Below are 26,798 nucleotides of genomic sequence, written 5' to 3'. Positions count from 1 at the left end.
CAGTCTCGACCTCGGAAGCTCCCACCCCCACCCCATCAAGTCTGAACTAATTCCAGCTGGTGCCCTGACCTGAGCTGGTTCCAACCAAGGTCAGGCAAGTACGGTAGCTTCTTGACCTGGATGATGCTGTCATAGAGGGAGGGCTGCAGGCTCTGAGCCACCATGTTGGCCAAGATGACAGCCACCATCATGGGTAAGATGTGGGCAATCTGACCCGTTAATTCGAAGCAAATCACAGCTGTGGAGACTGTGTGGGATACTGCACCAGTCAGCGCTGCTGCCCCTAGAATGACACAGGAATGTACCGATGGGTTAGGGCTGCCATTCGTGGCATGGAGGGCATGTGGGGATGTGATGGGAGACATGATCCTCGTCAGTGCCAACACTCCTGACATAACCATCTGTCAAGAGTAGGGGCTAGAAAACTGTTAGCACATCATTTTTATCTCATTCTATGTCCTTTGGCAATTTACAAAATCATTGTGTGTGCCCAAATCTTCATTTGTAAAATGAAGATAGTGATGTCCTATCTATTCCTTGCTTTTGAAAGTTTGGATCATTCTTTTTTTCTTCTTCTTTTTTTTTTTTAAGTAATCTCTACATCCAACATGGGGCTTGAACTCACAGCCCTGAGATCAAGAATTGCATGTTCTGACTGAGCCATCCAGGCACCCCAAAAGTTTGGATCATTCTTAACTGAGCATTCTAAAACCCAGTGACAGCATTTTCCGTCAGACCTCAGGTTTTGATGTCAACAATTTATGAGTGAAGAGAGTCAAAACCCAGGACTCATGCTGTGGACCTGGAGCAACGACACCTGTGTCAGAACCTGATTCTACAATTTCTCAACTGTTTAACTAGAACTTGATTCTTCTGGAATCCCATACTCTCATCTCTAAGGTAAAAATGTCATTAAATAAGTTGTAAGGCCCTTGTAGATCTAAAATGTTATGATTCTATTAACTCTTCGGAAACAGAATCTTATTTGTTTTTCATTATGTTTTCCCATCAATGAAAATAGTCACTAGAAGGTATACATGAAAAGAGAACAAGAAAAAGACAGAAAAGAGAGGGGTGCAACCTATAGAGCATGTGACTCTTAATCTCAGGGCTGTGAGCTCAGGCCCCAAGTTGGGTATAGCTCCTACTAAAAAAAAAAAAAAAGGAAAATCACAAAAGAGAAAAACTGGGAGGAATAATTCTACAAGAGGGTACACACGATATGCTTCAGAATGTGAACTGTCACAGGAGATTTGTATCCTGGGAAATGTCCACCAGGGAGGATGGGGTGATATGTGAGAGACATGAAGATGGGGAATAAGAGCGGATGGCTCTTACTGATGAAAGAGGCTTTTGTAAATGTCTGTGGTGGGGGAGTAAGGTCACCATATGCACTGGAAAGCTGCTAATGCTTCTGTATTTAAGGGTGGCATGGCATTAGATGTTATGTGGTTTTGGTAAAGAAGAGGAGGAGGGCAGAGGCATAACAATTTTGAAGATTATACTGGCCACTGTGTGTGTTAGACAGGGTTTCAGTTGGATGGGATTGTGGATTTAATGAGAAAAAGATTATCACAGATTCTCAGAAAGTTAGGGCAGTAAGATATCTCAGAAGTCATTTTACAACAAAAACTCAGGGGCAGAAAGGTAGCTTGCTTGCTCCACCGTCATCCAGGCGACACGTGGCAGGGATGAGCACAGAGCCCGTGTTTCTTAGTTCTTAGTCATGTACTCTGAAGTCCTGTCAGTCTTAGCACATCTTCAGGTCGGCAGTATCCAAGCCAGTCACCCACACTGGTGTTTCTGTGATTCTTTGGAAGGAAGGAAAAAATCCTTTCCAAACATTCAGACACAATCCTAGGTAGATGCTTTCATTCTTATTATCTCGTTTAATCCCTATAATCCCTTTTCTACATAAAGAAACTAAGACTCAAAACGTTCAATAAGAGCTAATGAGAGTCAGAACCAAGGGTTGATTATTTGAATAAAAGCTGAATCAGACAGCATAAAATTAAAACCGCATCGTGTAGTTTGTATGGAATAAAGATGTCATGGAGGGTTTGAGTGTGGCTGTTAGGGGTTACCAGAGGGTGGAATGAGTCTCACCAATTACTGCATAGCCCCCGGGTAGGATCTTGTAGATGATGTCATCAAATAGTATACCATCAGGGAATAGCATGGCCATGATCTCTCCTACCAGCCTTCCAAATGCAGCTCCTAGAGGAAAGACAAAAGGAAGGAAGGCGTTGAAAGATCCAAGTTCCTTATCCTCTATATTTCAGAGCCAATCAATTCTTGGGTACTAAGACCAAATATAAGCTCTTGGCATTCCAGGCCTTTCCTTAATTTCCCAGTACCCTAGCTTGCAGCTATCAGCAAGGTCCCAGGCTTCCCATCAGAACTTACCTAGCACAAACACAGGCATGAAGCCTCCGCAGGGTATGGGCATAGTGGTGGCCACGATGGACATCCAGAACTGGGGTAAAAAGAGGCATCAGGACACCCTCTCAACTCTGCCCAATACACACGTACATACTCCACTCCCTCCTCACTTCCAACCCTCCCTCTTGCCTCAAGAGTCACAGAAACCGTGGGATAGCTAATCCTTCCAGAAGCCATCTGGTCTGCACCCTTCCTCCAGATCCAAAAAACGTGGAGTACTCACTCAGGCTAAAAGACCACCAAAGACAGCACTATGAGAAAGTTCCTCCCGATAATTGTTTCTACTTGGAATGACTCTATTTGCCTTTAGGCAATCTAGAACAAGGAGTGGAGCCCCTAGGGACTCCTGTCACTGCTCCTGAAGGGTCCTAGCATATACTATACCCTCGTAGCCCAAAAGGTCTCCTCAGCAGAACAGCCTGAAACTCTTGAAGCTGGAGGATATCTTTTCCTGGTCAGATTATGTTTCTGAGAAAGAGCCCAGCTCTAAGAGGCAGACATCTTAGAGTCTTAGTGACTTCTAATGTTACTAATTTAATGATATGGTCATTTACGAACCCATTTTATGGCAAACCTCACAAGTGAACCTGGAGTGAAAACTGCCCTGCCTGAGTCATTTTTTTTATATCAAATCATATTAAATAGAAGTTCAAAAGATCAGATCTATCCTAGCCATCCTGGAAGGGCACATTGAGAAAGCTAACCAATGGAACAGAAAAGATCTCGAAGGCCAACTTTGTCAGGTAGTATTCCAACAGAAACCAAGACAATTTTAGCAAAAGCAAAATGCAAATTCTGTGGCAAAGAATGTGGAATGATTGAGAAATAGAATGGAAAAAGGAGTACTGGTTGAACTTTTGAAATATCTGTAAAAGAAGTAAAAATATAAGACACAGCATGTAAATTTAGAAACAGGTTTACATATCACTTCCAAAATAAGTAAGCCAATCTTACAAAAGGATCTCAAACTCATGTGGTGAAAGATGGTAGCAGCTAAATCAGAACAAATTGCCAGGCTCGAAATATTTGTAATTGGAAAATCTGTACCAAGTGCATTGTAAGCTAATGAGAAATACATTTCTTACTATTCTGAACCTTAGAAAGATTCCCTTGAGCCAGGGCTGATGTCAAGAGGCCATGGCAAACGCTCTGAGAAGGCTTCATCCCAGAAGCTCCGAGATGAGGTAAAATGCATACTTCTTCATGTCAGAATATGACCATGCAAAACAGCTGAGAACTGCCAAGTCAGATGTACAAGTGAAGAGAATATAGACTGAGAAAGCCTTGAGTATAGAGCAACCGTGTATCTTGTTTTCTCTGCCTGCTTTCAGCCCTGGCTTGGTGCTCATCAATGCAGGTAGGATGTAGGTAGGTCACTGGGGAGGGAGGGAGGGAGGGAGGAAGGAAAGAAAGAAGAGAGCTTGATCAAATAGTGTCCATACGACACAGAAAATGCTTCTCAGAGCTACTATTTGCTGAAACACCCAACAGAAATGCTCGTTGGGGAATTTGCTGAAACTGCAGATGACTAGACACCACATCAGTCTATGTGGACATGGAGTTCTGGGCACTCGCACCTTATTTAACCTTTGCAAATGATTCTGACATATAACAATTGGAGACCCCTTGAATGATTTTGTACCTTCTCTTTGGAGTAAGCACATGAAAGCCATGTGGGATTTTGTAGGCTGGGTTAATCTGAAAGCTCCAGTAATACAGATTATAGGTGGCTGGTAGGTCTGATTTCAGAGGATGAATTTTGGATTATCCCTCAAGATATGTGTAAGAACAGATGAGGACCGGAGGGCACTGAAGTGATCAACTCCTAAGGACAAAGAATGACAGGAGCTTAGCAAACTTCTTGAGCTATTAGCACATGAAAGGAAAGATCCAGAAGCAATGTAAATAATGTAGAACACAAATAACTCTTGAGAATTTCAACACCCAGTTCTAGAGAACTGGGAAACTAGAGACCCTTCATGACGGATTCCACTTTATTTAGACCCTTCACAGAGGGAGTGCGATGGAGAATTCTACAGAGCCTCAGGCTATGCTCATCAGTGATATTAGGTAATGACTTTAGACTTATTAAAAAGGGAAACTGAGAAGTTGTAATTTTATTCATACCCATGTAGCAGCTGCTGACTTACAACATGATGATATTGAGGAAGACGGAAGTTCCCTTCATCAACAGCTGACAGAACCTTATTGCCTGTATGGATACCGCCAGAAGCCCACACAGGCTAAATTGCAAAGCAGACTGTGGAAAAACAGTTCTAGACACTTTCATATTCTAATTTGTCTATGTAGCCTATTACCTACACTTGGGAATAAATAAAGGGATGGATGCGTATGTGTCCAATAACAGAAAAGTGAAAATGCTGGAAGCAGTGATAATTGGACAATATGATGGATTTATAGCAACGAGTGGTGTTACGTTTATAAATATTATGGAATGGCATAGGCCTGATGCAAATTGTGGGGGTTGAAATATAGCCCAGGAAATATGTGAGTTTCTTCCCCTGTTATGCTTATGATGTAAACATTATCAAGGATGTGATTCAGTGAGAAATTAATAATAGCGACATACAGTTGAGTCCTGCTATATAATCCAAGTAGGTCTCTCAGAATACACTTTAGTTTGTGAAGTCAAATCCAGATATATACTTGGGAATCTGGGGAGGTGAGGTGAGGTATAGGAGAAATGTTGAAAAATATACAGTATTTTGTTTCTACAAAACTTTGCAAGAGCTTGACATTTTAAAAGTATGTATGATCCCAAAGTTAGCCTAGAGGAAAATCAGGAAAACACAATCATTATCCTTGAACAACAAATTCTGGGATGCTATCAAAGCTTGGACTCGGCTACTTACAGGAAGCTGGGACTTACAAGTTAGAGAAGAGGAACTCTGTCTTGAAAGTCCAAAAGTCAATTCCCTAACAAGGCACTGAGAACTTATTTACAATAAAAAAATCAAATCTTTTGAAGGAAGACATAAAAAAGACCTAATTAATAAAGCAGGTGTACCAAATATGGAAGCTGTCGACCCACTGAACCCGCACGGAGTGGAATGGGAAAGAACATGCACAGATACAGCTTCCAGAAACCTGGAGCAAATCCTGAGAATGTAAGTCACAGAGTTGGAACCTGGTGTGTCAAGCACCTGGTGTCTTTAATCACAGGATCCTTGACAAGTACATTAAAGGAGGAGCCAAAACGAAGACATTTTTTTTCAACCATAGCATAAGGTTTGCCAAAGTTCAACAATCCAGTATTATATATTTGGCACACGGGAGGTGTGTAGTAACATTTATGGAATAAATGAACCCACTACAGCTATTATAATGTAAATATAACTTAGTGACTCATATCCTGGAAAATATAGATTCACAAAATGTATTATGAATAAGTGAACAGCAAGGTATTCAAAAGCCTGAAAGTTCAGTGTGGACAGCCTTTTGAATAAGAACCCTAATATACAGAGGAAAATGTTGGATCATTCAGGCAAGATATACCATTTGCAATCACTGAAAAAGAAAAGAAAAAAAAAAGGGAAAGCAGCAATTGTAATAGATGTCACAAATGGGGATGGAAATAAAAATGTCTTTATATAAAGCAGTGACTGAGAAGCCTAGGAAGACATGGTCCTCTATTGACAGACATGGAAGAGGCTAGCTTTGGTCTCCTAATTGAAATAAGGAGAAAATGGCTTGAAAGTGACAAAATCCTTACAGCCTCACCACCAAAAGAGGGAATAATAACATGTATAAAAATGATTTATAGGGGCGTCTGGGTGGCTCAGCCGGTTAAGTGTCTGACTCTTGATTTTGCCTCAGGTCATGATCTCAGGGTCCTGGGATCTAGCCCCAGGTCAGGCTCCATGCTCAGCAGGGAGTTTGCTTAAGATTCTCTCTCTCTCCCTTTGCCCCTCCCCAAGCTCACGTGCTCACACTCTCTCTCTCTCTAAATAAATAAATAAATAAAATCTTAGAAAATTATTTATATTCACTGATAAAATTGAGTTAAATATTTTATCTCTTTGGCAATTCTAGGAAAGAGATTACCCAGTAGATGGGGAAAAAATGGATAAGCAAATCATCTAAAGATGGATAATCAGATACAGGAGAATGAAGTACCTAATTAATATGTGGGGGGATTTGGTTAATTTATGTCAGCTATTTACACAGTTATCTATATTGCTCAACCCTGTCTCCTCCCTGTTTACTAGGCTGCTGTGATGTCTTAATCATTTAGCAAGTGGAACTTAAGCAGGCTTATGATAATTATGGCAACATCGCTAAGTTTACATGAAGGGAGCAATTAACCCAGATATCGGCTCACTTCTATAGGTGAGCAACGTACCCAGGCTGGTTTCATAGCTATATCTCTTCAAGTTGGACAAATTCCCGATAAAGTTGTACCCTCTCCTACCTTATGCACACCGTGGGTTCCAGGTTGAAAACAGAAACCTAAGAGGTCAGGAGTGCAAGGAGGGGTACCTTCATGATAAAGAAGAGGAAGATGATGATGACCACGTTGACCTGTGGGTGGATCCACACAGCCGACCGGCCCAGGCTTTCAGGGTCGCCCACATGCTTTACCCAAGTGTTGTTGTCAAACAGGGTACTGATGGCTTCACGAGGCATCAACTGTGAGAGGAGGAAGCAAAAGGGGGCAGGTCTCTAAGGACATCCGGTACTAGTGCATTGTACAGAACTGCTCCCCCAGTCTCATTGTTTAAGGGGCTCTCTTGCTCTTCTCTCGGGGAGAGCTTTTACCCTTGGGCAAAAGTGCTCAGAAGCCTGAGGGATGTCTGTGCTGTGGCCCTGCCCTGGCTGAGCCCCGGTCATGTGCTCAGTGACCTGACTGCCCTCCCCCCCACCCCGACTCCCTGGAGCTGACCTCTCCAGCCATGAATTGACCCATTCCTGGTGGAAAGGTGAATGAGGCGATGATGAAAGTGACTATTCCGGGATACAGCAGGCGGCTGAAAAAGAAACAGATTGGAGCCCCCCCCCCAAGTTAGCCTCAGTGGATGCCACACTGAGGTGGCGAGCTGGGCCCCAGTAGCCCACTGCAGCCTCAGCTCTTTAAACATGGAATGTTCTTGTTCTTGCCACCAAAAAGCAACCTTCAAGGGGCAGACCATGCCACTCGCTTCCTATGTGGAGTATCCAGGCTTCTATATTTCATCTCAAGCCACCTAAAGGCAAGGACGGCCTCTGACAAACATTAAAAGGGAGGGGCTCATGGAGAAAGCAGAATGGAAAAGGGTAGGACACAGGGCAGTGACTCACTGCTTCGCCAGAAATTGGCTGAGGGCCTTGTTCTTTCGGACACCGAGCATGACTTGGCGATGCAGGTACACAAATACGGCTCCCAGGAAGCCACAGCAAATCCTGAGGGCGTAAGTTATACAGCAATGGAACCCTCTCCCTGGACCTGCCCGCAGCAGGTAACAAATACCAGGCGCCCACCCTCCCTTTCTGCCCTGCTGCCCGCAGCAACTCATACTTATCCACGTCTGTCGCACTTTCTTCCAGCTGGGGCCCCTTCCAGCCCGAAGCTGCCCCCTCCCCTTGCTCACCAATTCCCGAGCAGAGCAGCTGACCCCACTAACCCGATGATGGCGAAGGCTGGGAGCTCCTGCAGGTCAAAGGGGAAATCCATTCGGAAATTGGTTCTGAAGAGGGCAGTGATGGTGACTGTTGAATGGAAAGGCCAGGCATCATGGTGGAGTGCCACAGAAACCCGGGGGGAAGCCGGAGTCATCAGCCGAGGGTCAGTGCCTTCCTTCCTCTAAGGCCGCCGGCTCCTCTTCCACTGAGTTTCCAGTTCATGCTTGAACACTGCCCTCCTAATGCCATGACCTAGATCTTTGCCCTAGATCCTTGGGCCTTGGGCCTACTTCCCAAATAATGCCATCCCTTCCTTTTCTAAACTGCCCCAAGGAGCTTCCCTTCATGCCCCAGTTCCAGCCTCCACCCTGGCTGCCCTGTTACCCGCATCCTTGTTCCACACAGCCAGCACGCGGAAAACAAAGGCGCTGAACGTGGCCGCAAAGAATCCTCGCCAGTAGTTCCGCACAGCAAAGTAGGTAGAGGTGACCTCTATGCTGAACAGCACTCCTGCGGGGGCGTGGAGGTGGTCAGGTGCAGACGAAAGTGAGAGGCTCTCCTCCACACTCCCACCCTGCGGGCCTGAGGGGCTTTTGCTGAACCCGGCATCACGAGGGAAGCAGTGGTGGGAAGTAATGGTCTCCTGGAACCTCGTGCCCTAAACCATACACTTGCTCATGCTGGCAGTTGTTTGTAGGCCAGGCATGTGGTGCAACAAGATACAGAGAGGAGCGGAGGGGAGGTGGGGAAGGTGGGGGTGGGGGAGGCGTGGTCCTTGACCAGCAAACCAGGAAGGTCAGGTGGTCCTGCCCTCTCTCTCCCTTAGAAAGTAGAGTTGGGTGGGTTTCACAGTTGTCAGAGATCCGCAGTTACACAAGTCTGCAGAGAAGTTAGGAGAGAGAACATTTCCAGAGTGGGCGCTCAGCAGAGTGGGCAAGCAGAGCTCAGGATTCATACGGACTCTCCTTCACATTCACTTCAATCTCTCCTCCCTACTTCCTCCTCCCCTGCACCATATACCTTAGGGCACTTTATAAGGAACAAATAAGCAAACTGACCACGGAAAGGCTTCACAAGAGCTGACAATACTCAATATTCCAAGAAAAGGGAGCAGAGGATTCACCCAGAGTTTTAAAAAATTAATATTAAAAACCTGACTTAAAAGAACCAAAACAAGGGGAAAAACCAAGAGGCTAGAAGTTAAAAAATAATTTTGCGTAGGAAAGGTGAGTGAGATGGGGGGCGCCTGGGGGGCGCAGCGGTTAAGCATCTGCCTTCGGCTCAGGGCGTGATCCCGGCGTTATGGGATCGAGCCCCACATCAGGCTCCTCCGGCTATGAGCCTGCTTCTTCCTCTCCCACTCCCCCGCTTGTGTTCCCTCTCTCGCTGGCTGTCTCTGTCTCTGTCAAATAAATAAATAAATAAAATCTTAAAAAAAAAAAAGAAAGGTGAATGAGATAGAAAGCAAGCTAATCGAAAGCCCTAAATAGTACTGTTTCCGAGAGCAGGTGGTGGAGTGGAAAATGAGGAGGTAGGTACATAGACCAATAGCAAGCATGGGTAGGGACAGAGCAAGGAACGCGAAGGGGGGCATAAAAGCAAGATGTAAGAGATGGCAAAGAAAGTAACTTCTGAACGTATTAAGAATAAGGAGTGGACTTTGATTCGATGCAAAGTAAAAATTGACAAAATGACCTAGCTAAGCCTCATCTTGATCAAAGATGAGGAGAAACCAAGGAACTGAGGCATATCATCAGATGAATGGAGAAGAGGCTTGACCCCACGAGAGACCATCAACCAGATGAGGTTTGACTCCTCCTTTCTCCCTGGGGTGGACGGTTGCTGGCCTGCCTAAGACCCCAACCTGCTCCCATCTTCCCCCTCAGGTAGCATCTCACACCCGAACCATTTTTTCTCCCCGTTTGTATTCCAAGTCATATATCTCGAATCCCTCAAGATGTCCCCCCTCTATTTCACAGGTAACAGTCACAGCAAGTTTCTTGCACCAAGGGGGCGGTGGCCCAATGGTTACTCCCTTGTAGAGTAGCTGCAGCATTTGGCCGAGGGTCCCTAGGGGTCAGCTCAAATGCCACCCTCTCCCAGAAGGCCTTCCCAGTGCCCCTCGCCACGTAGAAAGGGCCTCTCTCTCTCACCCTCCTGTCTCAGAGTTTGGGACTATTTGAGCACTTGCTCTTGCAGACGTCATGATTTGTTTCCATCTCTGAGTTCCCCCTAGGCTCGAAAATTCCATGGAACCCACCACCTGATACCATGCCTGGTACATCATCAGGGCTTAGTGTCTGTTCTGTGGATGAATAAGAGAGGAGAGGACGAGAGGGAAAGAGAACAAAAGAGAACAGAACGGGTGAAATTTCAGAAAACGAAGCGAGGGACGAGGGAATTGGGGGCAGAGAGAGCTGCCAGCCACTCCTTCTGCCTCTGCTCCTCAAATCACATCAGGTGAGACAGCTGCATCCTCAGGCTTAAAGGACCATTTGACGCAGTGGGGAAGCAGGTGGAGCAAGTCTCTCTCTTTTTCTTGACTAGTAATAAAACCAAAGTCAGCTTTGATTTGTTGGGGTGTAAGCTATCCAACTTATGAATATTTTACAACCATTTTTTGAAACCCTAGGCTAGATTTTCTTTCCTACGAGGTGGTTCTGGGATGCTTTCCCTAGCAGTCTGTCACTGTATCCTCAGGAATGAGAACTGATTTTAATATTAGTCTGAGCCAAACAGAAAATGTGCTGCTAAAAGCAAACAAAGCCTTACAAACACAAACAGCTTTTGGAAGCTCTCTGGTCTCTGAGGTTCTGCAGTATGGCTCTCCTCTGCCACCCTGGATGTTCTCTCTTCCCTGCCTCCAGCTCCCTTGCCTCTGCCCAGGCCAGGGCCCTGTCCTTGGTGTCCTGCTCTTGCTACTCACAGACGCACTTTCTCAAGTCCATTTATGCCCATGGCTTCAGTTGCCGCCTCCATGCTACTGGGTAGCAAAGCAATGTTTTCAGCTCGGCTCCTGAACTTCGGCCTCACCAATCCAGCTGCCTATTTGGTATAACTTGGATATGCCACAGGAACATAAAACTCAACATATCTAAAGTAAAATCGGGGGCACCTGGGTGGCTCAGCTGGTTAAGCGTCCAACTCTTGACTCTTGGTTTCGCTTGGGTCTTGATCTCGTGGGTGGAGGGATCGGGCTCAGTACTCAGCAGGGAGTCTGCCTGCCGGTTGTTTCCCTCTGCCCCTCCACCCCTCCCCCCCTCTCTTTCTCCAAAATAAGTAAACACATCTTTTTTAAAAAAAATAAAGTAAAATTGATCAATTCCTCCAGACCTGTTTCATGTCCTATATTCCTCGTCTTGCTTACTAGTACCGCTGTCCAACCAATTTTCTTTGAAATAAACTTTAGGGGCTGGCCCAAATTGCTCTTTCTCTCTCATCCTTTGTAACCTCGCATAAAATCAACCTCCAGGTTCTGTCAATTTGACTTCCTATCGCCTTTACGTATCATCCTCTTCTCTCTCTCTCCTCTGCCTCCATCCAGTTTAATCTCTCATCATCTAGCATCAGGGCTACGACAATAGCCTTCTTGTTAATCTTGGATGAATCCTGCTAATCCACAGGCCAGTTCTATTCCACACACATCTGCCAAAGGGATTGGACAAATGTGCACAGTTTGTCACGTCACTTCCTTGTTCAGAATTCTTCCATGGCTCCCCTTCACCCTGGACAGCATTTCCCAAAGTCCACCCGTGAGATACTATGAGTCTCATGAGAAGTTTTTGCAAAAGGATTCCGTGGGAAATGCCAAATTTGAGCCACGATTTGCATAGTCACAATGCCTGCCAGCATATCCAACATTCTGATAACTTTTCCGGTTTTAAAAAAACCTATCTGTTTAACATAGTATTTTCCAACTTATCTGATATTGGGACCCTTTCCACGTGTTACATCTATTAACACTGTGGAGAACTATGTTCTGTAAAACACATTTGGACAAAGTCTAGCCTGGAGAACAGAATCTACATTCTTGTGCGTGGCCGCTGAGGACCTTCATGACGCAGCCCCATTTCCCATGCAGACTCATTCCAGTTCCCCTGCATCCTCCAGCAATTCCCTCATCTACTGTGATTCGAGCCTAGAGCCCCCAGATCGTGACTACATGATGCCGTTTCTTCTGTCCAGAGTACCCTGTCCTCACAGTCTTCCTTGCGCTTTGCTCAAAATGCCCTGGAGACACTTCTCTGCGGGGGGGGGGCCGTGAGGCTCAGTTTGTCTGCCCGGCCACCCTTTCAGCTGTGAGCACCTGAGATCCCGCACAGCACCCAGAGGACAGATGAGGGAATCAAAAGGATGTTTGTTGTTTTAGCAGAATGTTGAAGCAGATTTCTTTCATTGGTGTGAGGAATTAAGAGTTGGCCATATAGCTAATAAATTACCTTATTACTGATTTTTTTCTTTCAGGATTATTCTATCGTCATTAAAAAAAAGAGAAACAATCAAATAAAGCTACCTGCCAGGACCTTTATTACTTGTACTCAATATAAACATCTTGAAAATGGGATCTCAAATTTTCAGTCCCGAACCTTTTCTTGCATCAAGAGGAATGTTTTAACAGTAACTCTCTTATCTTTCCTATAGTCTACACTGGACCAAGAGAAACCTTCTTCATTCATCCTAAAAATTCCAGTTTTATGCAAAAAAATAAAACAAAACAAAAAAACAGATTCTCTTCATTTTAAAAGAATCTGACTGATTAAAAACAAAAATTTAAAAAGTCTACCTGTCTAAAAATGTTTTTTAGCTTTTGGATTTGTAAGGTGAAAAGAGGAAGTAAAGGTGAAAGTGGGTATAAATGTAAGTGTGTAACGTCTGATGCGTATAGAAATTCAAACACACCCCTCACTCGAGGGAACTAGTGACTTCAAGGACAAGAGCTGAGGCCACAAGTGCAGATGGGATGCTAGCTGATATGATCTCCTTGAGCTGTGCACGCGGAGGCTGCAGCAGGACAAGTGAGCAGAGCGCATTTCCATTCACTCTGAATGCTTAACCCTATGTCATTCCTGAGCCAAGCCACTGAACACTCCTCTGCAAAGGCACTGATGACATTTTCGTAATTGAAAAGATACCTCTAACAGCAGGTGTGTTTAAGAAGCATAGGCTTTCCTGCAATTTTGTTTCCCCAGTTGTCAACGGTGGTGTCCTTTTTATCACTGATGAATCCAATGAATGATCCATGTAATCTCCCTGTGTTAATCTCATTACAGCTCACACTGAGGTGTAAGTAAACNAGTTGTCAACGGTGGTGTCCTTTTTATCACTGATGAATCCAATGAATGATCCATGTAATCTCCCTGTGTTAAATCTCATTACAGCTCACACTGAGGTGTAAGTAAGCAGGTGGGGCGCCTGGGTGGCACAGCGGTTGAGCGTCTGCCTTCGGCTCAGGGCGTGATCCCGTTATGGGATCGNATCGAGCCCCACGTCAGGCTCCTCTGCTATGAGCCTGCTTCTTCCTCTCCCACTCCCCCTGCTTGTGTTCCCTCTCTCGCTAGCTGTCTCTATCTCTGTCAAATAAATAAATAAAATATTAAAAAAAAATAAACAGGTACAACAGCTTTGTCTGGAAAACATTTGTTAGTGTTCCAGGACAAAGGTAACAGTCTGAAAACCACCCTTGGCCTTCCACATGCAGAAAGAGCTAACCTCAGGTTTAAGTTGCCATCAGGGAGCTACGGGGCTTTAACTCCCATTCAAAGCCCTTGTGAAAGCCGACCATGAATCTAAGTAAGGCCCACCTACACCCCCGTGTCCTGATAACAAGCCCAAATGGAAGTTTTCCCTTGGAGAACAAACTGCGGAGAGTCCCTGGTAGAAGACGTAGTAGTAAGTGGAGGTAAACATGTCCAACAATATCAACAGGCTTTATTTAAGACAAGTAGGAGAACAGAGAGGCTGCCTGGGTTTTCATTTCTGGCTCTCCCACTTGCTCGAGTCTCTTACCCTCTCTGTAATCATTTTTCTCCTCCCTCTCCTCTGCACCGTGGGTCTCATATGGCTTTTAGCAGGAGTGAATGTAGAAAGATGCTTAGAACATCACTTGCACATAGTAAATGCTCAGTAAAAGTTTGCTATTCTTGTCATACTTTCGTTTTAACTGGTAATATTGCACCTGGGGATGCTGACAAAACCTGGCTGGGGAGCAAGCCCGGGCAGCGGACTGATGTAGGAGGGGGTAAATCACTTGCCTCCAAGCGGCGTCCCAAAACAACAGCCGACTCCTACCGCGCAGCCCACCGTCAGCATGTCAGTGTAATAGTATGGCTGCTACTAGGGGAGAGACAGACAGACAGGCAGATGGGAGGGGCAGGGATGGGGAACAGAGAGGAACAGAGAACAAGCAAGGGTAGGGAATAAGGCAGGAGGAGAGGCTTAAGTCACAGGGAATCAGAGTGGTCCCCTCTCCCCCAGTGATTCCCAGGCCAAGAGAAACTCAGTTAGTTTGGCAAACAGGAAGTGACCTCATAGCGCAAGGCCAAACATAGAAAATGAAATAAAAGATAAATATGTGGAAGGCAGGTCAGCTAATAAGTGATCATCAGAGAGAGGGGCTGGAGGTGGGGATGCCCCGTGCAAGAAGTGTCAGTAGCAAGAGAAACAGAAAAGACTTCAGACGCACAGTACCAATAAAGCCTGCATAAAACAGCCACCAGCTGCAAAGGTAAACATAGCCCTTTGGTAGAAAAGTATAGGTGCCTGAAAACCAGGGGCTGTGATCTGGGTCACTCCTTGAATGCTCACCCACCAGTCCCTTTGGTGAGCACCCTCTCTACCTTCCAAGTCATGCTTGGGCAGTCATTCCAACCCCCTTCCAAGTCATGCTTGGGCAACAGGGGTAGGGAGGAAGTGGGACTTGCCTCCGATAGGGGCTGCAAAGCAGCATCCCACGCCCACCGCGCAGGCCGACACCAGGAGATCAAGCTGCCCAGACACGGTCTGCAACAGAGAAGCACGCAGGACTAGGAGGGTAGGGGGCTGGGGCAGGCAGCAGTGCTCACGAGGGATGGGGTGGGGGCTAGGAAGACAAAGGGACAGGGGTAGGCAGGAGGGCAGCAGGGGAACTGGCCAGGGTGCAGGCCCGGAGCAGGGGTGTGGATCAAGAAGGGAGGGGTGTCCTGGGACAGCAGTGGCAGTGTGTGGCTGGGGTAGGTGGGTGGGATGTGTGTGGAGGATAAGGGAGTGTGGGTTAGCGCAGTGCCCCCCTTCAGCATCACGGCCAGCCCAGCGCAAAGGCAGCCCTTCCGATGCCCCGAACACACACAGCCCCTCCCTCGTTTTACTTTCTCAACCTTACCTCATAGACGCCACAGAACATTGACATAAACCTGCTGAGGACAGCGGCACAGATGCTGGCAATGTGAACAAAAGGGCCCTGGGAGAGAGAAGCAGGGGACAGATCAGGGGCCGGGGGTCCAGATGGAGGACTGTGTGGCATTCCGTGGACAAGCTTTATGGCTCCAGGCACCGAGCTAGGTGCCCAAAATACAGCCGTGAGCAACACAGAGGGTGTGCCCTCGGGAACTGCATCCCCAAGGGGAAGGGAGGGGCTGGACCAGCATTTCAGGGATGCTCTGGGGGGAGAAGATGAGGGTGGGTGAGGGGAGGAGGCAAGACAGACGAGGGTGCGATGGGGGACTAGAGAAGGTGCTCGGCTGTCAAGATTGAGTAGTGTCTCCACTGAAATGAGGTTGTGAGCCACGTGCGTGTCAGCAGGCAGAGGGGACAGCAAGGGCAGAAGCCCTGGGACTGGAACAGCTTGTGTGATTGAGGGATGGGAAGAGCTTGTCACCCAAACACAGTGAGCCAGGGGCAGCTTGGGAGGACCAGAGACCAGGCAGAAAGAAGCCAGGTCAGCACAGGTCTCCTGGACCCCAGTAAGAAGTTGGGATTTTAAGAAGACTGGGAAGCCATTAGAAGTTCTGAAGCCGATGTCAGCCAGTACTGATTGCATTTTGAAATCTGGCTGCTGTGTGGATTCCCGATTGTAGCAGGACAAGAATGCACAGGAGCGGAACCTTGGAAAAAGCACAGTGTCTTTCTGGGTCTCAGCTTCTGCATATTAAAACAAGGAAATTGGTCCAGAGTGTCTCCAAGGCAGTGGTCTTCAACTGGGGGAGATTCTCTACACCCCCCACCCCGGGGACATTTGCCAGTGTCTGGAGATATTCTGATTGTCAAGACCAGAGGGCACTACTGGCATCTAGGGAATAGAGGCCAGGGGTCCCACTAAACCTCCTACAATGCCCAGGGCAGCCCCTCGGAACCAAGAATTATCCAGCCCAAAAGGTCCACAGTGCCCAGGCTGGGAGACTCTGCTCTAAGTTCCTACAAGCTCGGATGTGTCCGTCATTCTGCCTCAGAACTAGGACCTTCCTGAGTATTGATTTCTCCTCCCTAGTGCCCCTTGGCACTGGCTCTTCCCGAGCCAGGGCCCATGTCTGCTCGGAGACCGCCCTCTGGGCTCAGTGCTGCCCTCTGCTGGAGTATTGGTGGACCTACCTCCTTCCCTACAGGAATGCCACTGCCCAGCCCTGCAGTCAAGGCCACAACCTTGGCCACAAAGGCCTTGAGGGTGAGATACTCTTTCAGGATCACCCCACGGAGTATTGTCTTCATTTCAGGGATCCCAGAGCCTAGGAGGGTCAAAGAATGATTATGTGCAGCTTCCAGCTAGAGGTTCAAAGGGAGATGAACGTCCAGACAATGGCCATGGCCATGGGGGTGAGTCGAGGAAGAGGCAGTGGTGGGGGAAGATGGCAGAGCAGAGGAAAGGGCCGTCAGCAGGGTTGGGCGAGGGAGGAAGTGGACTGGAAAGGTCTGCAGGCCAATGAGATTGTGCTGACGACATGACACGGGGAGGATGGGGGGCCGTTCTCACCTACAGCCTGGGGAGAGATGAGGTGGCAGAAGAGGGCGCTGAAGAGGATGAGAGTTAGCGGGAAGGTGACCCAGACCAGGTACTGCAGAGGCAGGTTGGGCTGCATCTGGTAATAGGTCCACTTGTAGGCTGCAGAGACCCGGGCCCGGGCTCAGCCCCACAGAGGCGGGCATATCGCCGCTCCCGCACAGCCGCAGCACACTGGTGTGCCGTGACCGTCCTCGCACCCTAGCAATCCCTTTTGACTTCACGAGATGGTACTGTTCTCATTGCCCATGGGGGAACCTGAGCTGTGGGAGGTGATGTGACCTGTTCAAGTTCCCACTTGGAGGGGGAGTCCACGGCAATGCTGCCAACCCCACTCGAGCAGGCACATTGTTAGAGGCTGTGCCAGTTTGCCCAGAACTGAAGGGTTCTGGGACTCGGGGTGGTCAGTGCTCAGATCAGGAAAGTCCTGGGAAAATGGGAATGAGTTGGTCACCTGACTGGAGGGGCACTGTCATGTTGGCGGGTAGAGGTGAAGGGGCAGAAGAAATGGATCTGGGTCCAGGTCTGGTCTTATCCTGGGTCAGATCTCCTCTGGGCAACACCCCCTCCCAAAACACACCCAACTTGTCCTAGGTAGGAACTCGAGAAACAGCCACCGTGCAGGGAGAGGCTGAGGGTGAAGGGCCACGGTAAACCTACCCTGAAGGCTTTTGGCACTGACATAATCCATGCTCCAGCTAACCAGAGCCATAAGCAGTCCCAGGAGCACCAGAAAGATCCAGTCTTCTCCCAATTTTCTTCTCACCACATGTCCCAGGCGATGGACACAGCCTGGGAAGAGAGAAGGGCAAAGGACAGCTATCCAGTCACTACTTTGGGCTCTGACTGAGGACTGGAGCGGAGGAGCGGGGGGGCCCCAGGGTCTTGCTCTATGGCTCATTCACTGAGCTTCTTTTCACCTCTCTGCCAGCTGCTGCCCTTGCCCCTTCTGAAGGCACCCCAGTCCAATTCCCCATGACATACTTGAATGCCTTCTAAAACTCTTATTTCCTGGGGGTGGATGGGAGGGCGAGTAGGGAACAAGGCAAAGTGAGAGGAAGCAGGGAGAGATGCCCTTCCTTGTTGCTTGGAGGAAGACTTCCATGTGGATGTGGGGAGGGTGGAGGGCGGGCACATCCCAGTTCCTCTCCTAGCCCCTGCACCTCCTTTCATTCCAGATGCCTTGAGCCCTCAGGCCCCATCACCTTGACATTTAGAATAGTGATCCTCATCCTTGCTGTCCACGCTCTCACTGGAGCCTGTCTTCTTGGGCACCCCTGGATCCTGCTCCTTGTCTGAGAATTGCTGTTTGTAATGGCCATAAATCTGGACACAAAGAATGGGAAATGTCTGTTTTGCTGGAGGTAAAAGGAACAGACAAGAGGGAAGCACAGAAACCCGCAGGGAAAACAGCTTTTTAAAGTCTGAAGCAGAGACACAGGAACTCTGCTGAGACCGGACGGCAGTGTCAATCAGGGCTTTTGTGCGTGGGTCAGCTTCCTGTGCGTCAGCCTCTGTCTACTACCCCAGCCACCCCCTTCTCCGCACTGGCATCCCTCCTAGGAATCCTGCCATGGACCCGTGAGGACAGACGAGCAGGTAACTCTTGGTTTCTCCGTCTTAGTGTGTCTGGCCTTTCTTGAGGCCCCTCAGAGGCTCTGCCAAGCTCAGAGGAAGCCCATCCACCTCGCCTCCCTCTGCTCGTGTGCACGCACAGGAACCAGTCCCGGTCAGGGACTTCCCAGAGCAGGGACGCTCACAAAGCGTGGAGAGGGCAGAGCGGCACCCCTCCGACCTGGTAGCCCTCTGCTTGCATCGCTGTGCAGAGCACGTGTGTTTGGGGCAGGGGGAGCAAGGGCTCTCACTGCTTTTAGTCTGCCTCCCACCCCCCACCACTGCACTAGCTCTGTCCTCCAGGACCAGGGTCAGGCCAGGCCGTGTTGCTGGTTCTGGGAGAGCCCGGGTAGGAGGGATCTCATTTCACAATATGAGCAGCAGTTTATGCCCCAGTTCTGGACAGGCTCACACTAACTGCCCGGCTCACGGCTGTTTCGTCTTCTGGGATGAGGTTAGTGACCGAGGGAGACAGTGTGTCCCTCCCTGCCCCACCTGGCCCCAGAGAGCAGACACTACCCATGCAGCTTAGGGCACCTCCCTCCACCTGCCATCTCGGCTGCCTCCGGCCCCAGGCAGGTGGAGTAAGGGAGGGGTGCTGCAAACCAAACCCTGGCTGGGAAACACCTAAAAAAGCCAAATCGGAGCCAGCTGGTTCAGGGCTAGGGGGAGGGGAGGGACAACCCAAGTCTGAAGGGGATGCTGCGTCTGGGATTCATGAACAAAAACGCTGGTGTGTGGAGGGGGGAGGCTGCGCATGGGAAGGACAGCCGAAACAACGTCAACAAAATATTGGTAACTATTGAAGCTGGGTAAGGGGTGCTTGAGGATTCATTACATGGGTCTATTTTTAAGTTTGAAATTTTCCGTAATAAAAATTAAACAGAGAAAAACTTATGTCCAAACCCCTCTTCTTTGCTTTCAGGCCATCTCTACTTCCCACATTTTTACCATTCCTTTCCAACGCCAATTTCCATGCTAGTCTGCCTGGTTTCCTGTCACCAGAAAGTGCCTTTTACTAGTTGTCACTCTCTCCACCCAGGTAGGTCGGTGAACATGGGTGAGAGGAGCCCTGGGCCACAGCAAGGGTCTTTCTGTCCCGTCCTATCCAGTGTTTCAAGGCCAGGGCAGGCCCCAGCTTCCCTAGGAAGTGCCCCCTGCCCCCCGCTTCCACTCACCATTCCAGCCTCACCTGACTTTGGGTCCCCACTCCCCACTGATTGCCCAGGGTTGCCTCATGTCAGGGACTGGCTAGGACTGCGGCGTGAATCCTATGAACTCCTGACCCCCAGTGCTGACTTCACCTGTGCAGACAGCCCTCAGTTCCCCGCCCGTCTAGGTCCCCCTAATCACTCCCGGACCCATCTTTAGCTAAAACACTTTCAAGTCTGGCTTTCCGGTCCCGACAGGATCCATCCCATGACACTCTGCGATCACCTTTCCTCACTGACCCTCACCTCCGTGTCTATCCATGGCAACCTCAGCAGATTTCCTTTGCTTGTGCCCTCCCATTTCCCCTTTCCAGAGGTCTGCAACCCACGACTCCCCGCTCCTGAGGGGAGTTATCCCTGGACACCCCCAATGAGCTCCCGATCCCCTCTTGCTGGGAACATACACCTCTGCCCTCCCAGGGGCCTACTACTTAATAGGTTCTTACCATCCAAAAGTTTGATTGCATTTCTGCTCGTTTTGACTCTGGTGTATCTTTGAACACTCATATGCAATTCAGTTAGCTTCCTCTCTCTACTTATCCCAGCACCTTTCTTCTGCCATCTGCAGAAGTGTTTATTTGTGTGTGTTCTACGGAGGGTCAGGAGGGAGAAATCTGGTGGTATCTGCGTAGGGGTGAGGGTGTAAGAGACAGCTTGCACACACAGAGGTGTGGGCTCCCACACCAATCACTCCATGCAGGTTATGTAAGCACGAGCTAGTCAAGCATGTGTTGCTGTGCCGTTCCCCCCGAGGATTCGGGTGTTCTGTTAGTCAGGGTTATAAAAAACTGCATGGGTCTCTCTGTAAGTGCACGCTTAGCTGAGCTCAGCCCTTTGAAGGATTTTCCTATTTTGAACACATTACCGTGTATGTTTTTAAGTTAAAGGGTTAACACTTCTGCCTCTTTTCACCTAATTCCTCATTTCCCCCAAGCCATTACACAACTATCTCCTTGACTCCACCACCCCCTCCCCTTAGCACTTTACCTGTGTGGGGCGGGTGTTGGCACGGGGGCCTGCATCCCTCCGGAGCCTGTGCTGAAGGGCCCCATTCTCGGAGGGCAGTCCGTAGCTGGTGCAGTGTTCAAAGGGCATATACTGGTACTGGGGAGCACTACCCCACCAGCTCTGTTCGCCCCCACGCCGCAGGGACCCGGCTGGCTCCATGTTCCCACCCTGGGCCAGGCCTTGCCCCTGTCCTCCCCCCAGTACAGCTCCTTAAGCCTGTTCTCTCGCCTGTCCCCAAGGCGTCTGGGGCAGCATGCCCACCCCCAGCTATTTATAGCCATCTCTCCATCACATGACCCCCTCCCCCCCCCACACTGCCACATCTGATCTGCTTGGGGTCGAAGCAGGTGTAAGAGCAGTGTGGGGGAGGGGTTGGGAGGAGAACCTGAGGGACAGCCCCACAGGGAATTCCCTCAGCAGGGCCAGAGCACTGTTCCCCTCCATAGTCACAAGGAGGCTTCCAGCCTGGGCCCTCTCTAAATATCGCTCAGACCAGGATGGAAAGCAGCTCAGCATGCTGCTCTCCGGCCTGTGCTCCCGGGGAGTGACGGACCTGCACCCTCCAAGGGCCCTGCCCTCTCTCCATGCGGGGCAAGGTAAGAGGTGGGCGCTGGATGGAGTGACTCTAAGGTCTGGGAACACTGGGTGGGAACTCACCGGAGAGAGTAACTGGTGCCTCTCTGCCATCTTTTCCTGTTGGGTTGCTCCCAGCTTGATATTTTCCCAAGATTGAGTCCTCATCTGTTGGACCAGCTCTCCCAACCTAGCCGATTTTCAGGTTTCTCCTCCAGCTTTGCTATTTCTATCTGCCAGAGGCTGCTAATAATGCTTTGGTGTCATCCCCTTGACCCCACCCTTATTACCCACTGGGTGTGGGAAGCAGGGGTAACATCCTTGGGTTCTGGCCTTTCTCCCACTTCCCAGACAGATATGTCAATCACACCAGAAGCCTGGACTCTCGGGGAGGGACTGAGCCTCTAGTTAAGACTGTGGAGCACCTGCCTAGGTCTGTCAGGGCAGGTTAGATAACAGGGGAGAAGGGGAAGTGAGCCAGGGGCATGGGGGAGGCCGGAGGTGGGGGGAAGGGAGTAAGTTTATCTCATCATGAGCCCCACAAACATCAAAGATGATGGGGAAGTACTCTGCTATTTCCCTTTTCAGATCAATAAATAATTTTTGACCAAGGCCAAACTACTCTACCTGGAGTCACTTTTTTTTTTTTTTTTTTAAAGATTTTATTTATTTATTTGACAGAGAGAGAGACAGCCAGTGAGACAGGGAACACAAGCAGGGGGAATGGGAGAGGAAGAAGCAGGCTCATAGCGGAGGAGCCCGATGTGGGGCTCGATCCCACAACGCCGGGATCACGCCCTGAGCCGAAGGCAGACGCTCAACGACTGTGCCACCCAGGCGCCCCTGGAGTCACTTTTTTTTTTAAACTGATTGTCCTAGGACATTCCATCCCCTGTGAACTCTTCACCTTAGGAGAAAAGTTACAAACACGAGCCAATGTGTAGTTTAGAATTTGTCACCAAGTAGGGTCTGCCCCAGGATATTCCAAGTTCAGGGACAGCAGAAGAGGGACACCAATCATCTGGTCTACAATTAAATCTTGATCTCAGCTAATCAAAATTGTCCAAAGAAGGTGAGATGGATGCCATTAAAAGCAGGCTGTGTGGGGCACCAGGCCGGCTCACCTGATGGAGCATGTGACTCCTGACCTCGGGCTTGTAAGCTCGGACCCCATGTTGGGTATGGAGATTGCTTAGACAAATCTTTTTTTAAAAAAATAAAAGCATGTTTTCTAACACAAATCCTACAGCTTGAAGGCTTATAATCCACCAGCAACGATTAAAAATATGTGACAGTTTGAGGGACCAAAGGCTGTGACATTCACCTTCTTTGCAGGCAGAACACAAGAGATCTAAGGATTAGGTATAAGATGAAAGGAATACTTTCTCAATAAGGAGAGTACAGTGCCAAAGTGAACGTAGATTCTTTGGGGGGCTTCGGAAACAGAAAGACTCTCACCTTTTGTGGAGTATGGCTCTCCTGAAGGTAGCCAGTTTCTACAGGCACTCAATCATCCCAAGAACACAATGACTATTTCTTTACTATTCCNCTGCGTAGGGGTGAGGGTGTAAGAGACAGCTTGCACACACAGAGGTGTGGGCTCCCACACCAATCACTCCATGCAGGTTATGTAAGCACGAGCTAGTCAAGCATGTGTTGCTGTGCCGTTCCCCCCGAGGATTCGGGTGTTCTGTTAGTCAGGGTTATAAAAAACTGCATGGGTCTCTCTGTAAGTGCACGCTTCGCTGAGCTCAGCCCTTTGAAGGATTTTCCTATTTTGAACACATTACCGTGTATGTTTTTAAGTTAAAAGGTTAACACTTCTGCCTCTTTTCACCTAATTCCTCATTTCCCCCAAGCCATTACACAACTATCTCCTTGACTCCACCACCCCCTCCCCTTAGCACTTTACCTGTGTGGGGCGGGTGTTGGCACGGGGGCCTGCATCCCTCCGGAGCCTGTGCTGAAGGGCCCCATTCTCGGAGGGCAGTCCGTAGCTGGTGCAGTGTTCAAAGGGCATATACTGGTACTGGGGAGCACTACCCCACCAGCTCTGTTCGCCCCCACGCCGCAGGGACCCGGCTGGCTCCATGTTCCCACCCTGGGCCAGGCCTTGCCCCTGTCCTCCCCCCAGTACAGCTCCTTAAGCCTGTTCTCTCGCCTGTCCCCAAGGCGTCTGGGGCAGCATGCCCACCCCCAGCTATTTATAGCCATCTCTCCATCACATGACCCCCTCCCCCCCCCACACTGCCACATCTGATCTGCTTGGGGTCGAAGCAGGTGTAAGAGCAGTGTGGGGGAGGGGTTGGGAGGAGAACCTGAGGGACAGCCCCACAGGGAATTCCCTCAGCAGGGCCAGAGCACTGTTCCCCTCCATAGTCACAAGGAGGCTTCCAGCCTGGGCCCTCTCTAAATATCGCTCAGACCAGGATGGAAAGCAGCTCAGCATGCTGCTCTCCGGCCTGTGCTCCCGGGGAGTGACGGACCTGCACCCTCCAAGGGCCCTGCCCTCTCTCCATGCGGGGCAAGGTAAGAGGTGGGCGCTGGATGGAGTGACTCTAAGGTCTGGGAACACTGGGTGGGAACTCACCGGAGAGAGTAACTGGTGCCTCTCTGCCATCTTTTCCTGTTGGGTTGCTCCCAGCTTGATATTTTCCCAAGATTGAGTCCTCATCTGTTGGACCAGCTCTCCCAACCTAGCCGATTTTCAGGTTTCTCCTCCAGCTTTGCTATTTCTATCTGCCAGAGGCTGCTAATAATGCTTTGGTGTCATCCCCTTGACCCCACCCTTATTACCCACTGGGTGTGGGAAGCAGGGGTAACAGCCTTGGGTTCTGGCCTTTCTCCCACTTCCCAGACAGATATGTCAATCACACCAGAAGCCTGGACTCTCGGGGAGGGACTGAGCCTCTAGTTAAGACTGTGGAGCACCTGCCTAGGTCTGTCAGGGCAGGTTAGATAACAGGGGAGAAGGGGAAGTGAGCCAGGGGCATGGGGGAGGCCGGAGGTGGGGGGAAGGGAGTAAGTTTATCTCATCATGAGCCCCACAAACATCAAAGATGATGGGGAAGTACTCTGCTATTTCCCTTTTCAGATCAATAAATAATTTTTGACCAAGGCCAAACTACTCTATCTGGAGTCACTTTTTTTTTTTTTAAAGATTTTATTTATTTATTTGACAGAGAGAGAGACAGCCAGTGAGAGAGGGAACACAAGCAGGGGGAATGGGAGAGGAAGAAGCAGGCTCATAGCGGAGGAGCCCGATGTGGGGCTCGATCCCACAACGCCGGGATCACGCCCTGAGCCGAAGGCAGACCCTCAACCACTGTTGCCACCCAGGCGCCCCTGGAGTCACTTTTTTTTTTAAACTGATTGTCCTAGGACATTCCATCCCCTGTGAACTCTTCACCTTAGGAGAAAAGTTACAAACACGAGCCAATGTGTAGTTTAGAATTTGTCACCAAGTAGGGTCTGCCCCAGGATATTCCAAGTTCAGGGACAGCAGAAGAGGGACACCAATCATCTGGTCTACAATTAAATCTTGATCTCAGCTAATCAAAATTGTCCAAAGAAGGTGAGATGGATGCCATTAAAAGCAGGCTGTGTGGGGCACCAGGCCGGCTCACCTGATGGAGCATGTGACTCCTGACCTCGGGCTTGTAAGCTCGGACCCCATGTTGGGTATGGAGATTGCTTAGACAAATCTTTTTTTAAAAAAATAAAAGCATGTTTTCTAACACAAATCCTACAGCTTGAAGGCTTATAATCCACCAGCAACGATTAAAAATATGTGACAGTTTGAGGGACCAAAGGCTGTGACATTCACCTTCTTTGCAGGCAGAACACAAGAGATCTAAGGATTAGGTATAAGATGAAAGGAATACTTTCTCAATAAGGAGAGTACAGTGCCAAAGTGAACGTAGATTCTTTGGGGGGCTTCGGAAACAGAAAGACTCTCACCTTTTGTGGAGTATGGCTCTCCTGAAGGTAGCCAGTTTCTACAGGCACTCAATCATCCCAAGAACACAATGACTATTTCTTTACTATTCCGTAGAAAATGAGGACCTGGTTAGAGATTCCAAGATTTGAAGGCAGAAATCAGTGGGATTAGGAAAATCCTCATTCCACCAAATCAAGTAGAAATTCCAGCTGCAATTCTAAAAACCAGATTCTGAAATTGGGAAGGTCAAGGAAATGTACAGCTGCTAATGCTAGAGAGCAAGGATTTGTAATTATCTTGAGTTTGACCTCAGAAATAGTTAAAATCTCATGGGCTATCATCCTTCAAGAGAACAAGAAAATAAAATGTAAACTATGACCACCCCCCACCCAACAACCCATAGGTACTGTGCTTAGGGTCTTATTTGGAAGATGGGTTTCTGAGGATTCTGTGAAAAGCTCCAACATCTGGAAACAAATCTGTAAGCATGCATGCATTCTGTAAGGTATGCATACTGTGTAAGGTATGTGTTCTTCTGAGGTTTTGAATAGATTTTCTTGAGGTCCATGATACTAAAAAGTAAAACCTATAGGCTTCTGGAATTGCTATTTGAAGGAAGGGTGTCCAAAATGACCATATGGGACACATGTGCAGGGGAAAAGTGTGTGTTGCAGTATAGGAGGGTGTGAACAAGCCAGCCCCTTGGTATCCCATCAATTTAAGCATGAACTTTCTGGGTTACACCCTTGTTTTCAGACCTCTTCAAATCTGGCCCCCCAGCCCACTAGATGACACACCATTACACTCTCTTTTAAGGGCTTCTGGCCATCACTTTCCCTCTGCAGATCCAGCCTAGCACCAAACCCACGACCACCTACTTCCTAGTTTCACCTAGGCAACTATGACTCCCTTACCCCACACTTTTTCCCTAGATGTACTCACTGATAGTCATTTCTCCTCTACTCCCCATTGGACCCTGCCCCCCCAATTCTTGACAAGTCCTCGGTCCCTTCCAAGACCTACAGAAGGCCTTCCTGATAGCCCTGGACAGGTCTCTCTCCCTTCCGGTTTTTCAAACATGATACACTTTTTGCCTATTCTCTACCTAACCGACACAAAGATGGAATAGTCTCTGGTCTCACGCTCATTCTCCCAGTTCAGTGGGAAAAACCTTTTTCCAAAAAAGTGAGGAAAACAAAATCATGCTAGGAAGTCCCAGAAGCAATACTGTTAGCAAGGAACGTACACTCAGCTAACATTTTGTTCACATCCTGACCTTAGTTTCTACAGAAAGGCAGTAACTTAGTGGGTTATGGTAATAAAAGAGTGCATGCAAAAAACTTACCAGTGTTTGCCCCCAGAGCAAGCACTGACTGGAATGCCTGTTACCGAACTGAAGCTCGTCGTACCAGAGTTAATCATC

The 26,798-nt window shown here is 48.7% G+C and overlaps 1 protein-coding gene across 1 annotated transcript in view; it reads right to left on the bottom strand.

The window, feature by feature from the left end:
• CLCN1 (chloride voltage-gated channel 1) overlaps positions 1 to 21,077 on the bottom strand; it is a 29,831-nt gene extending 8,754 nt beyond the window's left edge. The window contains exons 1-15 of the mRNA XM_002924168.4: positions 20,842 to 21,077; positions 18,235 to 18,355; positions 17,690 to 17,821; positions 17,003 to 17,131; positions 16,624 to 16,757; positions 15,419 to 15,496; positions 14,313 to 14,391; positions 8,446 to 8,571; positions 8,064 to 8,148; positions 7,741 to 7,842; positions 7,346 to 7,430; positions 6,943 to 7,092; positions 2,407 to 2,476; positions 2,107 to 2,217; positions 70 to 283 (exon numbers count right to left, since the gene is read on the bottom strand). Of these exons, the coding sequence (XP_002924214.1) occupies positions 70 to 283; positions 2,107 to 2,217; positions 2,407 to 2,476; positions 6,943 to 7,092; positions 7,346 to 7,430; positions 7,741 to 7,842; positions 8,064 to 8,148; positions 8,446 to 8,571; positions 14,313 to 14,391; positions 15,419 to 15,496; positions 16,624 to 16,757; positions 17,003 to 17,131; positions 17,690 to 17,821; positions 18,235 to 18,355; positions 20,842 to 21,021 (1,796 nt within the window). The 5' untranslated portion in view covers positions 21,022 to 21,077. The remainder of the gene's footprint in view (positions 1 to 69; positions 284 to 2,106; positions 2,218 to 2,406; positions 2,477 to 6,942; positions 7,093 to 7,345; positions 7,431 to 7,740; positions 7,843 to 8,063; positions 8,149 to 8,445; positions 8,572 to 14,312; positions 14,392 to 15,418; positions 15,497 to 16,623; positions 16,758 to 17,002; positions 17,132 to 17,689; positions 17,822 to 18,234; positions 18,356 to 20,841) is intronic.
• Positions 21,078 to 26,798: the final 5,721 nt, after the last annotated feature.

The sequence above is a fragment of the Ailuropoda melanoleuca genome, chromosome 1, assembly GCF_002007445.2.
Source record: "Ailuropoda melanoleuca isolate Jingjing chromosome 1, ASM200744v2, whole genome shotgun sequence".
In the NCBI taxonomy this organism is placed as follows: Eukaryota; Metazoa; Chordata; class Mammalia; order Carnivora; family Ursidae; genus Ailuropoda; species Ailuropoda melanoleuca.
This window is presented reverse-complemented; position numbering and strand designations above follow the sequence as displayed.